Source organism: Anabrus simplex, chromosome 1 (genome assembly GCF_040414725.1).
Source record: "Anabrus simplex isolate iqAnaSimp1 chromosome 1, ASM4041472v1, whole genome shotgun sequence".
NCBI lineage: Eukaryota > Metazoa > Arthropoda > Insecta > Orthoptera > Tettigoniidae > Anabrus > Anabrus simplex.
This window is the reverse complement of record NC_090265.1, coordinates 28,990,326-29,004,749: the sequence shown is the minus strand read 5'-3', so window position 1 is coordinate 29,004,749 and position 14,424 is coordinate 28,990,326. Positions and strand designations below refer to the sequence as shown.

At 33.7% G+C, this 14,424-nt stretch overlaps 1 protein-coding gene across 1 annotated transcript in view; it reads right to left on the bottom strand.

Annotated features, from left to right (window-relative positions):
- Window positions 1–208: 208 nt before the first annotated feature.
- Nagk (N-acetylglucosamine kinase) overlaps window positions 209–14,424 on the bottom strand; it is a 259,336-nt gene continuing 245,120 nt past the window's right edge. The window contains exon 8 of the mRNA XM_067155983.2: window positions 209–6,057. Coding sequence (XP_067012084.1) covers window positions 5,776–6,057 — 282 coding nt within the window. The 3' untranslated portion in view covers window positions 209–5,775. The remainder of the gene's footprint in view (window positions 6,058–14,424) is intronic.

Sequence of the window (14,424 nt, the reverse complement as noted above, 5' to 3'; positions counted from 1 at the left end):
ATTCCATTTATATGATTATACCAATGAAGATCTTTCCTTATATTAACACCTAAGTGCATCAAGATCATCAATTATGTGATCTTATACAGCTGAAGAAACCAATTCTAGAATCATAAGCAATGCTGGTACATCAAAACTACTAAAGCTCTTTGCTATTGTAGAAATTGGCACTAAAACAACACAAGAGAAACTGTCAATTACTGATATTCAAGGAAATCAAATTTTTGTTTAATTAAAGCATCAACCAGTCAATAATACAGTATTTATTACAGAATCATTTTATACAGCAAACATGTTTCACCCTATTTTAAGGGCTTCTACAATGCACTATTCTTTACATCAACATTATAAACAGTGGTCAACATTTTGCAATGCCACAAACTCTAACGTTGATACAGAATCGCTTTATGTGGTTAACTTGATAGTAACCAACATGAAAAGCAATTCTGTGTCAATGTTAAAGAGCTTGTGGCACTGAACATATCATCCATTATTGTTTTACATTTTCAGTGTCGCACACTCCATGGAAATGAATAATTTATAAGTATTATTTCTTAAATCAAACTTCAGCTTTGAATGTTACGGTTAAGTAAATATGTGCAATTTTAAAACAGGTTATTGAAGGGATGTGAACACACATAATAGTCCTTCAATATCATATTTTTTTATTAAAGTTTTGAATACTTGAAAAAAAAAAAAAGTGAAATATTTCTACTAAACAGTGTTATAGAGGATGTTTGAGTTATATCAGTATATATGTTGTGTTATCATTGACTATTATTTATTTATAATGTTGACCTACAGAATCAATCAATCAATCAATCAATCAATCAATCAATCAATCAATCAATCAATCAATCAATCAATCAATCACCGAGCAAGTTGGCCATGCGGTTAGGGGCACTGAGAGTTTGCATTCGCGAGATAGTATATTCGAGTCCCTCTGTCAGCAGTCCTGAAGATGGTTTTCTGTGATTTCCCATTTTAAACAGCAGGCAAATGCTGGGGCTATACCTTAATTACAGCCATGGCCGCTTCCTTCCTACTCTGTGCCCTTTCCTATCCCACAGTCAACATAAGACCTATCTGTGTTGGCGCGACATAAAGCAACTTGGTAAAAAAAAAAAAAATCAGTCAATGTTTTGACTGACTTGACAGGGCCATCACTATATATAATAATTCTGAATACAGCCCTTAAAATATGGGTGGTAAGTATGCTGCATATTTTAATGTTATAAATAGCAGTGATTGGCTGATTGAACATTAGCTTTTTAAAAATACGCATTGGTAAATATGGGCACTTGAACAATGACAAAATGACAAGACAGTGAAATCCAGGCCAGTGAGATGAAGTTTTTAAGAAGTACAATAGGAAAGACAAGGACAAGAAAAGACACTATAAGGAATGGGAATGTCAGGAAAGAAACCGGGTAAGAAAAGACAAATAAACAAAGATGATTTGAGCATGTTAAGAGATGGAAGAAAGATGATGGAGGCTAAGATTGAAGGAAGGAAAACAAGAGGGTAGATCCACACTAAACTGGTTGGACTTGAACAAGAACAGTATAATAAGAAGGAACCTGGACATGAACACAGTTGAGGAACAGCTGTGGTGGTTGGATGGAGGAAGGTGGAAAGGTGTCTAACCTGGCTGAAGTTGGAAAAGGGAAACTGAATATGATGATGGTAATTAATTGTTTAATAAGAATTTATCGGTCAAATCTTTGACTAAATTTTTGCTCCCATTGTGCCCATCACAGTCAGTTTGTAATGAAGAGTGCAAGGTGTACAGAAACAAATACCATGTATTTAGCCAGTGTACAGAACATATAAATATAAAATAAAAGTGGACCCCTACAGACAACCTGTAGTTACGCCCCTGAGATGTGCTATAACTTACTTATTTACAAGAGTTTCTGATAAGTATTTGGCCATCACACGTATGATTGTACCTTTTGCCATCACTATACAGCAACGATGCTATTTTATCTTCAGTATTGATGTGTGTTTCACAACTTAGAGACATCTAAAAGTGAAGTAAAACAAACATTTATGATATGTAACTGAATCTGATCACTTAAATGAAGGGTAGTACAAATATATACATGGTACCAGGCATGAACACAAATTTAACATAACTTCCCACTATGGTGCGATAAGAAACATTCCAATGTATCAAAACTACAAGTAAAAATAAGAAAAAGTAAAGGAAATTTAAATGATAAGCAATATTTTCAATTAAATAACAATATTTTCTTGGTGAACAAAGTTTTCAAACAATGCTTCAAAACCTAGAGAACATTGTAGCTATTTATCTAAAACCTTATATTTCCAGAAATCTAATATTTTTAAGGAAGGTCATATATACTGATAGAACATACCTTTTTGGTAAGAATTAGACAGTAATGAGTAAATGTCATGTTGATGCGCAAAGAAAACTCTATTGTGATGCAAACAAAAACCTGAAAATGGATATACAAGGCATCGATATTAAATCATTGTCAGGTCGTTTGGAAATGTGAGACTTTGTGACTAACTCCATGTCAGAAGTCATGAATTTTCAAGGTTTTGTATTGATTGAAAGTCTAAGTTCCCGGTGAAAGAAGCTTTTTCTCGGTCATTAATGGTTTTTTTAGAATTTTCACGTCAATAGAACATATAAATATAAGGTGTAAGGCATTTCAGGCGTTTGCTCTATAAAACCACCATTTCATCTTAGGCCTGACACTAGACTCATCAAAGTGGAATGTGTCAGTACCTAACCACTGATTGGGGAGTATGCAGGTAAATACTGACAAGAAATCCACATCCCACTCTGTTGAGTCTAGTTTAAGGCATAGAGCAAATGCCTAAAAAAGCCTTACAGGTAAGTTTTGTGTTAACCCCATTAAAACATCAAAACCTTGCATATTCAAGTCATGAATTTATGAGGTTTTGTACAAACAGAAATATGTACATTAGAATATACATGGTTTTGCTTCTTGGCATTAGCACAAAAATCAATATTTATTGCAGTGTGAGATTCCATAGACATCTGATAATGGATATTTTTCGTTCAGTGTATTCAAAACGTTAATTTTGATGGTTGCTGGAGTAAGAGCAACAATAAATCGTCGCTGCTGGGACAAAACCTCCTATGTGAAATATTTTAGTTTAGAACTTTGGCCGGTAAGGTTCTGTCATGTAAGGTGCAATATTGTATGAATATTGTCAAAGCATTCTCGCTCTTCATAATATACTAGCAGTTTCCCGCTGGCTCCATCCACAATGTACAAAGTATGGTGTTGTTCATTACTATCCTCACGGATGTACTTGCAAAGTTTCGAGTTAATGAAATAAAGCACATGATCTGCTGTGGTAATAGAATGTAATATTATGTCAAGAAAACACTTGAAAATACATCACACAAAGAAAATGAATTAAACGTTCCTTGGAACAACACTACGCGCCGAACTGTTAAAAAGTCCTTCAAAGATCTTCGTCATGGGGACAAATATACTCATAACTTTTCTCAGAATCTACCAATTTAAGTAGTTATTGCCTCAAAAGAAAGCACTTGATCTACTGAGTGTTTTTAGACCAAAACAAACTGCGTACCTCAATTAGAACCAAAGATATGATTGCTTCAAAGAGGCAAAACATTGAAAAAGTCAAATAAATTGAGGAATAAGAAGATGTACAATATTATAGGGAAGGGTCCACCTTTCAATACTCCATAGTAAGTTGAACTAAAAAGTAGTTACAACCTGTTTATTGGGACCGGTTTCAACACATTTCAAGTGTCATCATCAGCCAATTAGCGAAGATCTTAAAACAACTAATATATTGAACACAGGCAAAAAATTAACATTGTATCATATCGTAGCAATTCAGTTAATGTTCAAAACACAATAATCACAGACAAGAGAGTAAACAGAACATCACTATCTTGCGCCGAAAACAAATATAGTTGAAGTTCATAAGCAGATCAAGTATGCACTTATGTAAAGTCGTTGCTAGGCAGGTCTTGTAGGCATTTGTTTCTCCGGCCGAAGAGTAAAAGGTGACGTGAATGAAGTCTTAGGAAAACAGTGTAGGATTTAATTTCGTCAAATTCAAAGTGGATATATAGGTTTTAAAATAATTTAAAACGTTAAAAAAGAATAAAGCCAAATGAAAATATATTAAAAAATAGGAAGAAATAATGAAAGAAATACGAGGTTCAACTCGAAACAACTTGCCGTAGTAATTGATAAAGAAATGATAAATAGAGAAAAGGGGTGGGGAACGTTTATTAGAGGGTGGTGATGGTGGTGGTGGTGGTGGTTTTTGTTATTAGAGGAAATACAATTGGGCAACAATCCTTTATATAACACTAATTCGAGGAAAAAAAGAGGAAGAGAACCGACACTTCGAAAAATGAAGATATCGGTTAAAGGAAGAAGGAAGTTAAGTTATTTATAGTACCTGATGACAAATCTATACATGAATACCTTTCAGTTAAGAAAAGAATGAAGGAAATCGACCGGATAGAGTGGCCGGTCTGACCGACTTTAGTTTTCGTTAATATATGGATGTGCTGCGGATCAGTATGTTATCACATAGGAGGTTTTATCCCAGCAACGACGATATGTCATTCTTAGGAAAGGAATGTGCATTTATGCTTCACCACGACATAGTGGAAAATTGTATATATAAAAACATTTCTGAATTCTCATGTCAGAATATCATCCATTAAAATCTATTTGCTGGTTCATGGATATTAAGTCCATAGTTTTATGTCCACTGAGAGTCCAATTTTTAGAGTCCAGAGTACTAATGTGTGTCCACACTTATAATGTCCGTAATTATGCAGGTTCACTTAACTTACGTCCATAGACCTAAAGCTACTGAAATATGTTCATTTCACGTATTTGAAAGTATGAACATTTTAGTTAATACAGATTCCATATTTTTCAGACAGATTATATTATAATTTGGATAAAGTACGAAGCTAAGTAACACTCCAGGAACTAATAATTTATCAAAATTTTCATTTTCATTGATAATCTCTTCAGGATAAAGCTTCAGGCAGTAACACAAGTCTCTCATATGTGTCTCAAATTCACTTTCTTTCTCTATAGACAATATAATTTCAAACCATTTGCTAACTTGTCTCAAGTTCACATTTTTTAATAGGATGTCAAAGAAACAATTGTTACTTACAACACAAAATTAATAGGCTCAATTAAAATTATATTAGACATAATGGACTTTGACAAGATGTGAACACCATGTAAAAGGGACATTTTGGAAGTGAACATATGTGTACTATGGACATAATTCCAAATGAACTGCATGAAAAGTGGACATTTTGTCCATGGACCTATCATCCTGGAACCCAATTTGCTAACTTTTCATTTGACATCTTTTTAAGAATCCTTGTATTTACAGGAAACTTACTTGTACTGTCCAAGATTTTTCTAATTAATGAATAAAATAAAATGACAAAAGGCTAAGAACTTCGCAACCTCATCTGACTTGGTTTGGAACTTAATCCTTGACAGTTATAACTTTCTAAACAGATATTTTCAAGGATATGAAAAGCTGCTGCACAAACAGAAAATATTTAGATATTTCTCTTTGGTTCTAATTCTAATTCAACCCTATCAAAAAGTAAAATGTTCCATTAGAAATTGATAGCTAGCCAGAGGAGTAATGGAAGACATAATTCTAAAGACAATTAAGTAGATCCATCAATACTGAAGTTCACAGACGGCACCGAATATCACCCTTGCTATATAGTGAGGCGTGGCATCATTCCCCGTTTATCACATTACTCTTGTAGTGGAAGAAAACTTTGTAGTTCTTGCTATAGTCTCGGGGCAGATCGTAATTGGTAGCTTTAGCTGCGAGGTACACTGCACCTGTGGCCATCGTGGTGGTCAGCGTCAGCAGCGACACCTCCTCCACAGGGCGCTCCTTGCCTACACAGGGCTCCTGTAGACGAGATATGAAGCCGGGCTTCAGGTACTCCCAACTCAGCCACACTGAGCCTACGCATATAACTGGAAGTCCCCCTGATTCCGGAAATAGGTGCTAAAAAGACCACACAAAAAATCAACTCAAAATGGGACAGAAAAAAGAATCACAGAACTACATTTCTAAGTTTCCATATCATAAGTTATGAATTTCATTATGGTCCATATTGACAATTAATCACTATCAAAGGGTAGGAAGGGTCCACCTATTCAATACTATTAGTTTGTATACTGTCTTATAAAACTGGGACTAGTTTCGACCCCATATATTGTGACAGTTTCAATAGGCCGGATGGCTCGGATATTTGAACTGAGTGACATATCTCAGAGTTAGTACTCTTTGGATTCACAACGACTTCACCTGTGGGCGTAATACTTTTCGAATTAATGGTTTAAGAAAGAAAGAGCACGCATCGCTAGCGTACGATAAGCTTGCAGACCAACACCGGTTATAACCAACCATGTGAATCCAGTGATACTATCAAATAGCGTGTTAGAAAGATGATGTGTATTCTAATAATAACAAGTATAATAATGATAATAATAATATTTCTGAACATTATCTTACAAGTAAAAACAGTGTGAGAAAGTATTACAGTTGTTAACTTGATGAGATTTCCGGTACGAGTGCGCGTGCGCAGAGCATCAAGGACTCCAGCTTGCCAGCTGAGAAGGGAGAAGTAGGTTACTGTGTCAGTGTGTGAGTCGCCGTACTTGAGTGGTGTTCGACACGCCATTAAAAACAAGTACTTGGTTCGATAGTGGATGGCTATACTCGAAGATTGAGTTGAGGAAGTTGAACTGTGTTAACATAGTTGGAGATCCTACAAATACACCATTTGGAATATTACGCTTGTCAATGCACGTAACACAGCAGACGTCAAGTTAAGTTGAGCTGCCTACAGTGTTTAATATTTGAACAATATTGCCAGGAAGTGTTGTGTAACAAATTTATTAATTTCTTTTTGTACTAGTTACAGCCTGAAACTCAAGAAGAGAATAATTATGAATATCGTCATGGTGATGTCACATACCGCTATATATGTGGGTGTTGAAATGGAAGCTTAAACTCATGTGACCAGAGCTGACAGCGATGGGCTGAGAGAAAGGCACCTGTGATTGTATTATTATTGAGGATGACCAGCCGTTCAACATCAGGAAGACATCATAAGGTAAGTCGACGTAATTGTATAATATAATCTGTTTGTAGAAGGATAGTTATGTAGTTGTAGTTGATAAATGGTCTTGCGGTCTGTTTCAGTTGTGTAGTCATAGTACTTTGCCATATTATAGTGACAATAGATGATCCTCATATATTTTCCCCAGTTAGATAGGCGTAATGTGATATTGGAACAGTGATACAGATGTTGATTCCCAAAGGGAATTTAAAATATTTGTCCCGAATGAGTAAATTTATAATACCAATATAATGGTCCATTATTGGACATTATAAATTTTCCAGCTAACTCATTCTTGGTTGCCTGCGTTTCGCCCTCGTGTGCTAAGTTAGGCTCATCAGTTGGGACTTAACACACCACCCAAGACGCAAGGCTAGTGCATACCGTGGAGGCCACTGCATAGGCTACTTGAAGCCACCAGCAGTGCCAATGCACTATGAGAGCTATGTCTCATTTCCAAAATTTGATGCCTGCCTGGCCATCAGATAATACGGATGTTGATTCCCAAAGGGAATTTAAAATATTTGTCCCGAATGAGTAAATTTATAATACCAATATAATGGTCCGTTATTGGACATTATAAATTTTCCAGCTAACTCATTCTTGGTTGCCTGCGTTTCGCCCTCGTGTGCTAAGTTAGGCTCATCAGTTGGGACTTAACACACCACCCAAGACGCAAGGCTAGTGCATACCGTGGAGGCCACTGCATAGGCTACTTGAAGCCACCAGCAGTGCCAATGCACTATGAGAGCTATGTCTCATTTCCAAAATTTGATGCCTGCCTGGCCATCAGATAATACAGATGTTGATTCCCAAAGGGAATTTAAAATATTTGTCCCGAATGAGTAAATTTATAATACCAATATAATGGTCCGTTATTGGACATTATAAATTTTCCAGCTAACTCATTCTTGGTTGCCTGCGTTTCGCCCTCGTGTGCAGGCATCAAATTTTGGAAATGAGACATAGCTCTCATAGTGCATTGGCACTGCTGGTGGCTTCAAGTAGCCTATGCAGTGGCCTCCACGGTATGCACTAGCCTTGCGTCTTGGGTGGTGTGTTAAGTCCCAACTGATGAGCCTAACTTAGCACACGAGGGCGAAACGCAGGCAACCAAGAATGAGTTAGCTGGAAAATTTATAATGTCCAATAACGGACCATTATATTGGTATTGGAACGGTGTACATGACTTATGAATTATACTAGGTGTATCAGGCAGTAATAATTCTCAGGGTTTCATCTTATAAATTTATCAATCTTTATAATGATGTTAGGACATTCGTGTACGTGTATTAGTTTTTTGGGATGTACAGTCGTCGCACAGAAGTGAGACATTCTCGTATATGGTATCTGTTGGGATATAATCGTGTGATATTTGAACTTCAGTCTTAAAAGAAAAATTATTCCATCATTTTGAATCAGAACCCGTGTATGTAAGTGCGGAACAGAGATAGTTGAGTCAAGACTTGAGAACCGGTAGGTGGATTGAATCTTCGAGAATTATATACGCGTAGGACTTGTTGCGTGATGATATTAGAATGAATTTGTGATATCCCGGGGTGGATCACAAGTATATTGTCGTATAGTAGGGGTTATTTTTAGAGATTTCATTATTATTAAGGTAATAATTTTGTCTTCGAGAGAAATTATATTATAGTGAATAAGTGATGTAGTTCTTCGAGAATAGAGTCACGCCATGATTGTAGAAGATGGTTATTGAGACAAGTGATAATTTGGCAGTGTAATAGGGTAGATATTTGCATGATTTAAGACGATGAACCTACGTTTGTTTGAATTTGCCTACGTCTTCGAGGAGTTATGCTTAATTAGTTCTACCTCGAGTTCTTTGTAATTTATAACTATAATGTTCACGATAACTCATGATGGTTCTGGAATACTATTCGAGACTTTGCCCGAATTCGAGATTTTCCCCGAATGTTCGAGGACTTTCATCCAGGTCATCTGATTGAACACTAGAAAATTTACAGTACATTCAGCTATTCTAGAATTATTCAATGATGTCCTGACAATATGATCATCTTTTGTGTAGTCTGAAGTGTAGATAGTGTAAACTACTGTGTAAATATTAGCGTGACCTAGTATTACAATATGGTTATGGTATTTTGGAGTTGATTTTCCTTTTTTTTTTTTGTTATACGATAGGGACGGTGTTAATTTCTTCGATTTGTGATATGGCATTTCGGAAGTTAAACTTTGAGTTAGGCAGACCATTTCAAATGTATATTACATTTCCAAACTTTAGTTATTTATTTAATTTCGTTAACCCAGTAAGCGACTGGTAATTGAACAGATTATTATTTCATTGGGCCGACTCAGTTTTAAATGGAAATTATAGCATCAAATTATGTAATTGTAAAGGAAACGTAAAATTTTGGGTAGATAATTGGATACTTAATGTGATCATTGTACAAAATTTAAGTCGAATTTATTTTTCTTTCGAATATTTCAGAGCAGATCGTCTGAATCCAGAGCTTTCAGTAGATCAAATGAAATCTATTAACATGAACAAAATTATTGAAATTAACATGTAATTGTGATTTGCTAGAGCAAGATAGGGTGTGAAATTATGTACCACCCCATTTGATTATTTTTGTTTGTACATCAAGAGATATATTTTTAATTTATTAGCGATCATTTTTCATCATCACAGTTATAAATGCTGACAATTTGAGAATATTTTTGTTATTAATAAACCATGCCATATATCAATTTTATTTCATATTTTCTTTATTATATGCCACAATTTAAGTTCATATTTCCTATGCATGCACATCCTTGGATATTTTGTTGGTGCGTCCTATTTGTGAACTGAGCACCCCTGAGGTGTCTCAGTGTTCTCCGACTGTTTTTTAGCTATAAAAGGTTGCAATATATTGGGTCATCTTCAGCCACGCTCCAATTGGAAGACATAAGCACTCACATAACCAATAATGATATAAAACCTGGTATGACACAATTTATAGTCTTAATTTAAACCATTGATGAAGTCTGAATAACATATAAATAACACATCAAAAATGTTGTGGTTGATTGCAAACTATTTTGTCATTTCTACAGCAGCTATTGTTTTTTAGTTGATCTGGGAGTTGGTATCCTTTTCTGTGTAGACGAGCAACTTGACTGATATTCATGTTTGTTCAATAGTAATACGGTGCAGCGTTGTGTGTCGCCAGTGTTGCCGGATCCCCATAGATGAACAATGCACGACAGTGACCTTACTGTCCTTCGAAATAATCCCCTCCCATAACTATGCACTGCTGAGATCGGCGATACATGTCCTGAAACTTTGCAAGAAGGCTTCCTTTGGGATGGTGTTCAAAAGCCTCGTCACGTTTCATTGGATGTCAGGAATATCGTCAAATCTCTTTCATTTCAAAGCGAGTTTGAGTTGTGGGAATAAGAAGTCTGGAGGATTGAGATCTGGCGAGTATGGGGGATGTTCAAGTTGCACCACTCCCTTTTTTATCATGAACTGTTTGACAATATTGGCTGTGTGTGGACAAGCGTTGTCATGGACAAAAAACCATGAACCTTGTGCGTACTGGGGTCGTACCCTGCGTAGATGTTTCATGAAACGGGTCAAAATTTAAATGTACTGTGCAGCATTCAACGTTGTTCCCTTAGGTAGAAATTTCTTGTGGATAATACCTTGACTATCGAAAAATATGATGAGCATCGTTTTGATGCATGTCTTTTCGGCTCTGACCTTTTTCCAACGAGGGGATCCCGGAGAATGCCATTCCATGCTTTGCCGTTTCGTTTCAGGGTCATACCTGAGACACCAGGTTTCATCCTCAGTGACAATACAGTTCAAGAAATTTTATGTCGCATCCACCGTTTCGACAAAATGCTGTGAAGCCTCTAAACATGCCTGCTTCTGATTGTCAGTCAAGTGATGTGGCACAAGATGAGAACACGTTTTCCTCTTCCCTAACTTCTGGGTAACGATTTGTCATACGGATTCACGGTTAATCTGCAGTTTATACGCTATCATGCGCACAGTTAATCGCTGATTGTTCGTGATTAATGTCCTCACCTTCTCAATGTTTTCGTCACTGATGGCGGTCACTGGTCTTCCCTACGGGGGTTGTCAGAAACACTTTCCCGGCCTCCTCCAAAACGGCATATCACTTGTACACACACTTCAAGGACAGTGCTTGATCTTCATAAACACGTATCAGCATCGCATGCATTTCTTTTGGTGTTTTGCCAAGCTTAAAACAAAACTGTACATTGATCTTTTGGTCATTCACGTTCCTGTTCGCAGTTCAGAACCAACGGACTAAACACACACTGTGTCAAACAGGTCATACACGGCACACACAGGATGCTCAACTGAACAACATTGGGAGCAGGTGGTCAAAACCTGCCACTACGCAGGTGCAGCGTTGTGTGTCGCCAGTGTTGCCGGATCAACCGTTCTGACTTCATTCACCAAACTTTATTGTCACAGGTTGTATATACTGAGTAGATCATGGCTACCCTCCATAGTTAACTAGTCAACATCTTTCTCCGTGATTCTGGAGGCCCTGGAATGAACTATATTTCTAACAGGGTCTCTCTGAGTCTGGTTACTATGGAGTGCCAGTTGCCATTATGCTTTGTTACTGGTCTGAAGACGATCCTGGTCGCAGGATCGAAATGCGTCAGCTGATAATTAATATTGCACAACCTAATATCCCCAAAAAATTATTATAATGTAATTTAGTGGTCGTGAAAGTCTACGTATTAAGAAGTTATTGCCTTCACTTTTGCTTTGTGGTGTAGCTATACCATTTCAGAAGTCGGTAAAAAATCTTGGGATTATCATAAGTGACACACTGGACTGCAGTGAGCATGTAACATGCATCTGTAGGAATATTCACTCGTCACTTCACCCTCTCCAAATTCGCCAACCACTTCTTCCACTAAGCATGAAAATGAAATTATCCAGACTGTCATATTTCCCATACTAAGGGGGAGACCCAGCTTAACAAAGGAAAAGAAAAGGTTAATATTCTTTTGATTGTTAAATATGCTACAATTGTTGTTGACAATTGCTGCACATATCCCAGTGTTGGCATGCTTCCTTGCAACCAGAAGCAACTTCAATAATGTCAAAATTCTAATAATTCTAATATTTTAAAATAAAATGTTCAACATTTCCCGCCTTTTTAACAATATATCACTCTTTCCCTTGTAAATTCCATGTTTATAAGAATTTTCATACTTTTCCTTTTTAAAGTGTGTATCAAACCTCCACCTACAAAATGAACCTCAATCATTAACATAGACTGTGATTTAGATATTTTTGTCAAGTTTTTACTCCGAGCACCTGAAAATATTAATATTTTTGTAAATAAATATTTTATATAAAATTTAATATAAATCTTATTAATCTGAATAAGGTATAGATTGTAGTACAACAGTATGGGAGAAAACCCTGAAAAAATCATAATTATCCGTGAAAACAGTAAGATAGTTATGAAGGAAACCGTGATATATTGTTAAAAATGCGGGAAATTTTGAACATTTTATTTAAAATTGTTATAATTAGAATTTTGACATTATTAAATTTGCTTCTGATTGGTAGGAAGCATGCCAATATTGGGATATGTGCAGCATTTGTCAACAATGTTTGTAGCACATTTAACAATCGAATGAATATTGCCCTTTTTTCCCCCGTGTTAAGCTGGGTCTCCTCGCTTTTAACTATTGTGATATTGTAATGATAGATGCCAACATGGACCAAACATTAAAATTACAGAAGGCAATGAACTCATGCATCAGGTTTAGATTTTCAATTAAATTTTCAACTCATATCTCCCCTATTATGAAATTCTCTCCTGGTTAAAAATCGATAAACAACGTTGTCTTCACATTGCAACTCTCGTATTTTGTATATTGAATGAATCTAAATCCCTGTATTTATCCTCAAAGTTTAATTTATTCTCCTCCTCTCATGAACATAACATATGATCGACTACTACACTCTCATTTCCTGTGCATTGCTCATCATCATTTAACCGCTCGTTTGAAGTGTCTGGTGCAAAGCCATGGAATTCCCTTCCAGTTAGTGTCAGGAATTGCACTTCTTTAACTTCTTTCAAGCGGTCTTGCCGAGATTACCTACTAAATGTATAACCAGTTTGTATGAATGGCAGTATGAATGGAAGAATGATTGAAGTTAGGATTTTTACTTTGTTATATTATTTCATTATTCTGTTTTGTGAAGTTTATTTTACGTGAAGTTTATTTTACATAATATGTGATTAAGTGTAAGAGAGGGCCATGAACTTTAACTTCGTCATAAATAAATAAATAAATAAATAAATAAATAAATAAATAAATAAATAAATAAATAAATAAATAAATAAATAAATAAATAAATAAATAAATAAATAAATAAATAAATAAATAAATAAATAAATAAATAAATAAATAAATAAATAAATAAATAAATAAATAAATAAATAAATAAATAAATAAATAAATAAATAAATAAATAAATAAATAAATAAATAAATAAATAAATAAATAAATAAATAAATAAATAAATAAATAAATAAATAAATAAATAAATAAATAAATAAATAAATAAATAAATAAATAAATAAATAAATAAATAAATAAATAAATAAATAAATAAATAAATAAATAAATAAATAAATAAATAAATAAATAAATAAATAAATAAATAAATAAATAAATAAATAAATAAATAAATAAATAAATAAATAAATAAATAAATAAATAAATAAATAAATAAATAAATAAATAAATAAATAAATAAATAAATAAATAAATAAATAAATAAATAAATAAATAAATAAATAAATAAATAAATAAATAAATAAATAAATAAATAAATAAATAAATAAATAAATAAATAAATAAATAAATAAATAAATAAATAAATAAATAAATAAATAAATAAATAAATAAATAAATAAATAAATAAATAAATAAATAAATAAATAAATAAATAAATAAATAAATAAATAAATAAATAAATAAATAAATAAATAAATAAATAAATAAATAAATAAATAAATAAATAAATAAATAAATAAATAAATAAATAAATAAATAAATAAATAAATAAATAAATAAATAAATAAATAAATAAATAAATAAATAAATAAATAAATAAATAAATAAATAAATAAATAAATAAATAAATAAATAAATAAATAAATAAATAAATAAATAAATAAATAAATAAATAAATAAATAAATAAATAAAT